This window comes from Gekko japonicus, unplaced genomic scaffold (genome assembly GCF_001447785.1).
Source record: "Gekko japonicus isolate JY-2015 unplaced genomic scaffold, Gekko_japonicus_V1.1 scaffold1848, whole genome shotgun sequence".
NCBI lineage: Eukaryota > Metazoa > Chordata > Lepidosauria > Squamata > Gekkonidae > Gekko > Gekko japonicus.
This window is the reverse complement of record NW_015176029.1, coordinates 18,810-28,752: the sequence shown is the minus strand read 5'-3', so window position 1 is coordinate 28,752 and position 9,943 is coordinate 18,810. Positions and strand designations below refer to the sequence as shown.

Below are 9,943 nucleotides of genomic sequence, written 5' to 3'. Positions count from 1 at the left end.
GTTTCGAGGTGCACTGCGGGAAATTGTCAACAGGTCCCTCACTGAGGGACGGTTCCCCGGAGCACTCAAGGAAGCGATGGTCCGCCCTCTCCTAAAAAAACCTTCTCTGGATCCGGCCGTATTGACCAACTATCGGCCGGTTTCCAATTTGCCCTATTTGGGCAAACTGATAGAGAGGGCGGTGGCAACACAGTTACAGGGCTACCTGGATGAGGCCTCCATCCTCGATCCCTTCCAGTCCGGCTTTCGCCCGGGTCATGGGACAGAGACTGTCCTGGTCGCGCTGACGGATGACCTCCGTAGGCATCTGGATCGTCCGCCTCGCCGACGTGGGGATAAAGGGGCTTGCCCTTCAATGGCTCGTCTCCTTTCTCCAAGGTCGGGGACAGAGGGTGGTAATGGGGAATCAGCGGTCCCGTAGGCACCCCCTTGAGTGTGGAGTGCCCCAGGGAGCCGTATTATCCCCCATGCTATTTAATATCTATATGCGCCCCCTCGCCCAGATTGTCCGGAGGTACGGGCTTGGGTGTCATCAGTACGCTGATGACACCCAGCTCTATTTGATGTTGGACGGCCGTTCGGACTCTGCCCCTGATGACCTTTCTCGGGCGTTACAAGCCGTGGCTGGTTGGCTCAGGCTGAGTCGGTTGAAACTACACCCGGCAAAGACGGAGCACCTGCTTGGCATGCAGAAATAGGGTTGCCAATCCTCAGTTGGGGATGGGAAATCCCCTGATTTGGAACCCCTCACCCCATTTCAGGGCTATCCGAAAGTGGGGGGATGGCCACTGGGTGCTCTATTATACCCAATAGAAACTGGTCCCTGTAGGGTATAATGGAGAATTGATCTGTGGGTGTTTGGGGTGGCCCCCCCCTGTTTTTCAGGTAGAGGCACCAAATTTTCAGCATAGTTTTTGGTGCCTCTCTTCAGAAAAACTCCCAAGTTTCAAAAAGATAGGACCAGGAGGTCCAGTTCTATGAGACCCACAAACCCGGGTTCAAGTTCCTTTATTGCCTATGAGACTTGTAGTCATTACTAACAATGCTTTTGTTCCTGATATAACCACTGCTTCATAATAAATTCGACTTTGTTCATCAACCGCGGATTTATTTCGAATGCTTGGGGAATCGGACAGTCGGCCTCACCTGGCAACCCTATGCATAAAGTCTCCGGTTCAGTCCCTGGCTTCTCCAATTAAAAGGACTTGGCCGCAGGTGAAATGAAAGACCTCTGCCTGAGACCCTGAAGAACTGCTGCCAGTCAAACATACTGACTCTGACGGATCGATGGTCTGATAGTATGGGGCAGCTTCATGTGTTCAGGGGTATTCACCATTCCCCTTCCTGCCCTCACACACCAATCATTTCCAGGGCTATTTTGTACCAGGAACTCCTTTGCATATTAAGCAACACACCCCTAATGTAGCCAATCCTCCAAGAGCTTACAGTAGCCCCTGTAAGAAGAGCTCTGTAAGCTCTTGGATTGGCTACATTAGGGGTGTGTGGCCTAATATGCAAAGGAGTTCCTGCTACAAAAAGAGCCCTGCAAAGAGCTAGCTGGATAGAGAGGAAGTGCCACTGAATCCTTCCTTGCCAGGCATGCCCTGCCATGCTTCTCTTTTCCAACCACACTATGCTTCGGCTGTCACAGGGTGAAGCCAGGCGCAGTCGAGCCTGTGCTCCGCCTTAAGAACCTAGGCACAGTGGGGGGTCCTTGCTGGTCGCACTATACCTATGCCACGTTCCTCCTCCCTAGTTGCACTGCCACCAGCACAGGGCAAAGTTGGGCAACACTGTGCCCCTGCTCCTTTTTGCTGGCTTGTGGGAGGAGGAGCATAGGCACAGAGCCTCCTGGCTTTGCCGTATGCCAGCAAAACTGTACTCTTCCTCACCGAACCCACTGTGGGAGTGGGTAGGTCTTTGGACAATAGCCCATTGAGGTTTCCCTCAGTAAAATCAATGTCAATTTGCACCTGCTTACAGGCAGGAGAGCTCTTTTTTTGCACTCTGGACTAGAGCACCCTAGATCGAGGCAATTCTTTTTGTAGCAGGGACTCCTTTGCATATTAGGCGACACACCCCTAATGTAGCCAATCCTCCGAGAGCTTACAGAGCTCTTTTTACATGGGCTACTGTAAGCTCTTGGAGGATTGGCTACATTAGGGGCGTGTCGCCTAATATGCAGAGGAGTTTGTGCTACAAAAAGAGCCCTATACTAAACATGAACCTGTGGTATTAATTGTTTTTAAAATTATACTATGCTCATGTATGTATGTATGTATAATGATTAGCAAAGCTGCTTAGGTAGATTCAAAGGATTTTTATTGAATGACTTGGAAGGTGCAGTTGTCGTGCCTCCCCAGCAGGTTTCCTCTTCTAGTTGCAGTAGTTCTCTAGCACATGGAGAGGGCAGATGTTGACACAGCATTCCTCCACAATTCCTCTCTTGTCCTGCGGCTGGAATGACAGTGCCTCCATGCCTCTTGCTACCAAACAGAGAGAACACCCAGATTAATTCTTCTATAAATATATATGCTTGTAGTGCCCATCTTGCTAGACCATCTTTAAGGAGGCGATATAAATTGCGTTTGTGTGCGTGGGTTTTTTTAAAAATTCGAAGCAGCTTTAAATTGTATCTATTTCAGGGCTGCTTCCCGGTTTTGGGGGGCTCTTGAATCCCTGCCCACGAGTCCCATTTCCCCTACAACAGCTCTTCTGTTAATCCTTGATAATGGGGGGGGGGGGGCAGGTCTGGCTGTCACTCACTGGTCGAATCTGCATTTGCATTTTAAAAACAGTCTCATGCTGCTCATATGTTTATCGGTCTTTCTCTATGCTTGTTTGAATGCTGTTTGGAGAAGATTCTTTTGAAGCAGTGCAGCTGTGCAATGACAGTGGAGCCGCCCCGGAAAAACAATAAACATAGGTGGACATGCAAAAGTATGCTAGCACTCTTGAGGTGTGAAAATGACACCAAATGCAGACAGCTGTTTTGAAGACGGAGTTAAAAGGCTGGGACACCGGTGGGAAAGACAAATGCAGATTCAGCCACTGTGTAACTTCCACTACTGATCCCAGAAGTGGTAGCATTTTCTCCTTACTGCTGCCTTTCCTCTCAGTCTGGCTGTGGGTGTCATGGGGAAGAGGAGCCGAAGACGGACAGGAAGGGACAGCACTGGTAAAGAGGAAGGCAGCAGTCGCTACCATCAGAGCCCATGGTGGGAGGCAAATAGTGAGCAGTGGCATGGCTATGTTTCAGGTAGAGAAAAGGTCTCCATTCTATAGGCAATTAGCATTTTGCCTTGAACAGTGTAGCCCATGTTTTGGCTACAGAGACAGAAAATGCCCCCCTCCTTCAGATGTAAAAGCAGGGCTTTTTTGTAGAAAAAGCCCAGCAGGAACTCATTAGCACAATAGGCCACACCCTGACACCACAGCTCATTAGCATATTAGGCCACACCCCCATGTTGCCAGAAGTGTGGTCATCCAGCCACACCCACCTTTTGCTTCTTATTCTGTTTACCTTGTTTGTTGTCAAAACCCAGGGCCTTTTTTTTTGTAGCAGGGACTCCTTTGCATGTTAGGCCACACACGCCCACTGTAGCCAATCCTAATGGGTTTCTGCTGTTGGGTGTGGCCTATTATGCTAATGAGTTCCTGCTGGGTGTGGCCAACTCAGGAGCCAGCCGGAACTCCGTTCCTGTGCGTTCCTGCCCCAAAATAGCCCTGTGTAAAAGTATAATAACAAATTTAGTCACTGCTAATGTCCTGCCCAATTCTGTTACGTAATGGTAAGATGAGCCTTGGACTTTATATCAACTAGCTATACCATGCTTCTATATAATTTTTAGGGTGACTCAATATTGAAGAAGGTAGGGAGGGACAGGCAGGAAAACCAGGCAAAAATGGAAATGTTACTTTGACCAGTTAGTTTGAGTGCTATCTTTTGAGCCCTTATTTTCATTGAAATACTTAAATAGTGACGGATGTACCCTCTTGTTGAAACAGTTTCCCTAGGAGTGTATCCCATGATCTTTCTCATCAAAATACTGGCATTTTCCCCAACACATGATTCTCAACTTAGAGTTTATATTATAGTTCAATGCATAAAGTTAATATTTGTGTCGTTTGGGTAACCAGAAATGTTACCTAGGGATTCTTCAATGTTCCGCCGTTCTCTGGGGCCCCAGTAGAAGCCCCGGTCTCCACAGATAAGGTTGAGGGAATCCACTAGTTGGCGGCCACACAGATAATAATTGGGGGAAGCATGACTAGCAATAGGAGCCAAAACAGCAATCAGTGCCAGGAGAGGCAAAGATCTGATCCAGAATGTCATGGTGATGTCGGCGAGACCTTGGAAAGAGAATGCAAGGTGAGGAAATGGGGTTAGAGCAAAGATAGGAGTCTGTTACTTGACTTGTACCACTCACAATCTTATTGATTGATTGATTTGATTTCTATCCCACCCTCCCTCTCAAGTGGGCTGAGCGCAGGCGCAACAGGAATATGAACAGTAAGACCACACCATCAAACCATAAACAATTTAGAATCCAATTTTAAAACAGATGACAGCCGGTAATAATCCATCGTGCTCCGTGCATTGAAGGGCAGGCAGGCAGAAACATAATAGCAGTCTGCAGGGGTCATTTCCTGCAGGAGTGCACAGGAGCGGCACTCCGGCAGTAAAGAGCCCAGGGGGCGGGCACATGCAACAAGCCCCGCCCCCTGCTCCCAGCAGCCCTCAGTCAGAGCAAGAAGCAGCCTGGTAAGTTGCAGAGCTCCCCCCGCCCCGCCCCCCCCCGGTCCAAAACAGTCCAGTGGCACCTTTAGGGCCCAATTTGCATTTAGCATTTGCTCGGTTGTTTTACCACACCCACACTGGAACAGAAAAAAGATGCAGTTCAAAACCACATTCAACTACTCTGGGCCAACACTGTACTGACTTAAGACCAAGTTTTATTCAGGTACAAGCTCTCCCTCCTCTGCGAGGACAGATCTGCATGTTCCCCCCCCCTCAATAGCTAGCAATCCAAAACAGTCCAGTGGAGCCTGAGCGGTGGGTGTTGCCTTCTGACACACTTCCGGTGATGTCAGGGGGTGTGGCATATGCAAATAAGTTATGCTAATGAGTTATGCTAATGAGCTCCTGCACCTCTTTTCCTACAAAATTACCCCTGGTAGTCCGGTTACTATTGATGGAAACCATTGCCCTCTACGCCACTGAATGGGTCTGAGGGCAGTTTGGGCAGAAAGGGCCAGAAAGAGTGGCTGCCCGCCAGTTAGCCAAAAGCCTGGTGGAACAGCTCTGTTATACAGGCCCTGTGGAACTGTAATAAGTCCCACAGGGCCCTGATCTCAATCGGGAGCAGGTTCCACCAGGCAGGAGCCAGGACAGAGAAGGCCCTGGCCCTAGTCAAGGCCAGGCAGATGTCTTTTGGGATGGGGACTGCCAGTAGATGTTGCTCTGCTGAGTGTAAAGCTCTACAGGGCACATATGGGGAGAGGTAGTCCCACAGATATCGTGATCCCTGGCCACCACCTTGTTAGCACCAACACCTTGAACTGGATCTGGTACTCAATCGGTAGCCAATGGAATTGGCGTAGCCAGGGCTATTTTGGGGCAGGAACGCACAGGAACGGAGTTCCTGAGTTGGCCACGCCCAGCAGGAACTCATTAGCATAATAGGCCAAACCCAATAGCAAAAACTCATTAGGATTGGCTACATTAGGGGTGTGTGGCCTAACATATAAAGGAGTTCCCGCTACAAAAAAAGCCCTGGGTTTTGACAACAAACAAGGTAAACAGAATAAGAAGGGAAAGGTGGGTGTAGCTGGATGACCACCCTTCTGGTAACATGGGGGTGTGGCCTAATGTGCTAATGAGCTGTGCTGCCAGGGTGTGGCCTAATATGCTAATGAGTTTTGCTGTTGGGTGTGGCCTATTATGCTAATGAGTTCCTGCTGGGCATTTTCTACAAAAAGAGCCCTGGGCGTAGCACTGGCTGAATGTGCGCCCGCCCAGACAGTCAGAAAGCACACTGCTGAGTTCTGCACTGGCTGGAGTTTCGGGGTCAGATTCAAGGGTAGCTGTTGGGTATTTGCATGTTGAAAACACTCCATGTGTATGTATGGGGTTAAATGTCTGTTCTGTTGTTACAGGAAATCACCTGTCTTTGTATTAGCCAATGTTAGCTCAAGTCTGTTAGCCCGTGAAAAGCATCCCTGTTCTAAGAGTTTGATTGGAAGCAAAGTGTTAGTGTCTTTGCATTTTATGGCCTCTCTTCCCCTCTTTGTTTGCCTTGGAGAAGAAGCATGTGAGGAGACCCATCTTCCAGTTCTTCTAGTCTAGAGAGGATGTAGCTGATTTAGCTCTCTGTTATTTTCTCCCAAGTTACCCTTCCCTATGGTAGAATTGTAGTAAACTTTTATATTTTTAAACACACATGGACTCTGGGTCTGATTATTGAACTCTGGCATTACTCAACTGATTTTTAACTCTGCTGAATTCTTAAAAACTCCAACAGTAGCCCTGCATACAGTGAATTACAGTAGACTAACCTGCAAGTGACTATTATGTGGATCACTGTAGCCAAGTCCTGGTGGGAAAGGTAGGGGACTCGTTGCCAGACCAGCCTAGAGGCGGTAAAAGGCTGATCTGGCAACATTGATGATCAGGGTCTCCATGAAGAGTGAGGCATCCAGTATCACTCCTAAACTCCTCACCCTTGGCACTGGCACTAATCGTGCCCCTCCGAGGGCTGGGAGCAGAATTCCCAGGTCCCCTCCTCCTCCCCCCCAGCTCAGGGAGAGGACCTCCATCTTGGATGGATTTAATTTCAGCCAGCTCTGCTGCAACCAACCAGCCATGGCCACCAGTGCCATGCCCAAAATATCCAGGGCCGAGTTCAGCTGACTGTCCGTCAACAGATACAGCTGGGTGTCATCAGTGTACTGGTGACAACCCAGCTCAAACCCCCTATTAGCTGGGAGAGGGAGCACATGTAGATGTTAAACAACACCAGGGAGAGAATCACTCCCTGAGGGGCGTCACTTACCAGTGGGTGTCACAGTGAAATCCTCTCCCTGAGCACCACCCTCTGTCCCCGACCCTGGATGAAGAAGGATAGCCATTGCAAGGTGCTTTAAGGTTAATCTCCCCCTTCTCCATCCTGTTCTCCCTCCTACAAAAATTTCCGTTTCAAAAGCCACAAGCTAATAGCCGCGGTGGCTCAAGTGGTTAAGGCGCTGAGCTGCAGGCTGTGGAAGGTCGGTAGTTCAGCAGTTCGAGACCCGAGTGTGCCGCACGACGGAGTGAGCTCCCGTCTCTAGTTCCAGCTCCTGCCAACCTAGCAGTTCGAAAGCAAGACATTGCAAGTAGATAAATAGGTACCACTTCGGTGGGAAGGTAACAGCGTTCCGTGCGCCTTGGTGTTAGTCATGCCGGCCACATGACCACAAAAATGTCTTCGGACAGTGCTGGCTGTTCGGCTTGGAAACGGAGATGAGCACCGCAACCCTAGAGTCGGAACAGACTGGCTTTTGAGCAAGGGAAACCTTTACCTTTACTAATAGCCATAGGGACTTGTTTTAGTTTAGGACTGTTTTACATGTTACTTTTTAAAACTACTTTTAAAACACTACACATGTATTCCTAAACATATATTATGCTGAGCGCCAGACCCATGTCTTAAGATTTATATGGGTACACTATGGGGGTACACTTCAGAAAGCTGTGACTGTTTTGGCCATATGGTAGAAAATACACATTTGCCCCCACATACTATGGATGTAATGGTGATATGTCAGTCTTACCCATATGAACATCCACACAAAAATGTTTAATGGGGCTCACTTCCAAGTAATTTCCTTAGGGTCACTGCCTAAAGTGTTAGGAGTGCATCAGAACCACATTTCATAAACAATTTGAAGCTGTGTGTGGTGTCAGGCTAGGATGACTGGGTGACTTTGTGGCAGGCATTCTCTTTGAGTTACCTCACAGGGTCATAGTGAAGGGGGAGAAGTGGAGAAGAGAAGAAGAAGAGAAGAGATTGGATTTATACCCCGCCCTTCACTACCCAAAGGAGTCTCAGAGCGGCTTACAAACTCCTTTCCCTTCCCCTCCTCACAACAGACACCCTGTGAGGTAGAAGAAGAAGAAGAAGAAGAAGAAGAAGAGATTGGATTTATACCCCGCCCTTCACTACCCAAAGGTGTCTCAGAGCAGCTTACAAACTCCTTTCCCTTCCCCTCCCCACAACAGACACCCTGTGAGGTAGAAGAAGAAGAAGAGATTGGCTTTATACCCCGCCCTTCACTACCCAAAGGAGTCTCAGAGCAGCTTACAAACTCCTTTCCCTCCCCCTCCCCACAACAGTCACCCTGTGAGGTAGGTGGGGCCGAGAGAGCTCTTGACGGAAACTGCTCTTTTTCAAGAACAGCTCTGACAGAACTATGGCTTGCCCAAGGTCATCCAGCCAGGTACAAGTGGAGGAGTGGGGAATCAAACCCGGTTGTCCCAGATTAGAGGCCATGCATTTAACCACTACACTAAACTGGTGTAGTGTACACTGCCTTGAGATCCCTGAAGGGAGAACATAAACAAAATACTGTATATAAATATATATTTACAGAAATAATTATAACAGGGGAATAATGTCATTCTCTTAGCAAGGAGTGGCTCATTAGCCATAGTCCTGCTCGCTATCCATTGGCCCCTACTGGCAATTTGTGTGTGGGCAGCATGTGCTTCAATTGCACACCCAGTTTTTCAGTCTGCAGTGCTAAGCAGAGCCCTACAGCCAAGGGAAGGTGTGTTCAGTATGCACATGGAGCTCTTTTCATTCACATCGTTAAAGGCAGGAAAACTTCCTTGCCCAGGCAGAACTGCACATTCTGCTGAATTAATTTGTGTGTGGGCAGCATGTGCTTCTATGGCACACCCAGTTTTCCAGTCTGCAGTGCTAACAGAGCCCTACAGCCAAGGGAAGGTGAGTTCAATATGCACATGGAGCTCTTTTCATTCACATAGTTAAAGGCAGGAAAACTTCCTTGCACAGGCAGAACTGCACATTCTGCTGAATTACAGCCAATAGCTGTCTGTATATACAGGGAAATCTGTCCTTTGCTGGGCAGCATCAATCTCTTCTACAGCACATTTCAGTGTGAAACTGCTTTGACGTCTTCCATTTGTTCAAATTCTGGAAAGGCTGACAGAAGCACAGGAGTCTACAAAGGCCAGCTAACGATCCCTCTATTTTGTGGGTCCTTGTTTCTTTGTGGTTCCTGAGGCCAACTTGCAAGCCTTACCATAGGACACCCCATGAGCATAAAACCAGAACATAAATACTGACAAGACTTTGACCTCCCATCTTTAAATCCCCAATGCTATGCACTGCACAAGAGAATCCAAAACACAGTGGAGAAAACAGACTTACCTAATCAAATTATAGCAAGAGAAGCTTTGAAGGCGGCTCAGAAAAGAAAGAAAAAGATTATGTTGAAGTGAGACTTGGGCCTCCTCTCTCTTCCACATTTATAGCCCCTTGACTAGTCCTAATGACACAAGATTTGGTCAGAGCTCCACCTTTTCCTCATTGTCCTGGACATTTTTTTTGCTGCCTGGGCACATTAAATCTTCCATGTGCATCGTCAACAGGTCTTAAAGATGGGACAGTAGAAGCAACAGTTTGCAGTTTCCATCCCATTACCCTCGTCGCCAGTGTTTGTTTCACAGGCCTTGAGTTGTTGTCACCCTTTTAGCAAGAGAGATAATGGGGCTATTAAAGCTCTCCAATTACACTAATGCTGGGCAATTGGCAGTGCTGAGAATAGGGTGACCACCAAGGTGTCCGGCCTAGCAGCTGTTTCTGAAATGCAGAATTAAGAAAAAGCAAACATGTTAACCTGCTGGGTAACCAGTGACAGGCCAAAGTTGTTGCGAAGG

General features: G+C 48.3%; 1 protein-coding gene across 1 annotated transcript; it reads right to left on the bottom strand.

Moving 5' to 3' along the window:
* Nucleotides 1-2,307: 2,307 nt before the first annotated feature.
* Nucleotides 2,308-9,503, bottom strand: LOC107123376 (insulin-like). Its single transcript, XM_015426615.1, has 3 exons — nucleotides 9,435-9,503; nucleotides 4,150-4,353; nucleotides 2,308-2,486 (listed from the first exon to the last, which is right to left on the bottom strand). The coding sequence occupies exons 2-3, from the start codon at nucleotides 4,334-4,336 to the stop codon at nucleotides 2,377-2,379; spliced, it is 297 nt and encodes a 98-aa protein (XP_015282101.1). The 5' UTR covers nucleotides 4,337-4,353; nucleotides 9,435-9,503; the 3' UTR covers nucleotides 2,308-2,376.
* Between the last annotated feature and the right edge of the window lie 440 nt (nucleotides 9,504-9,943).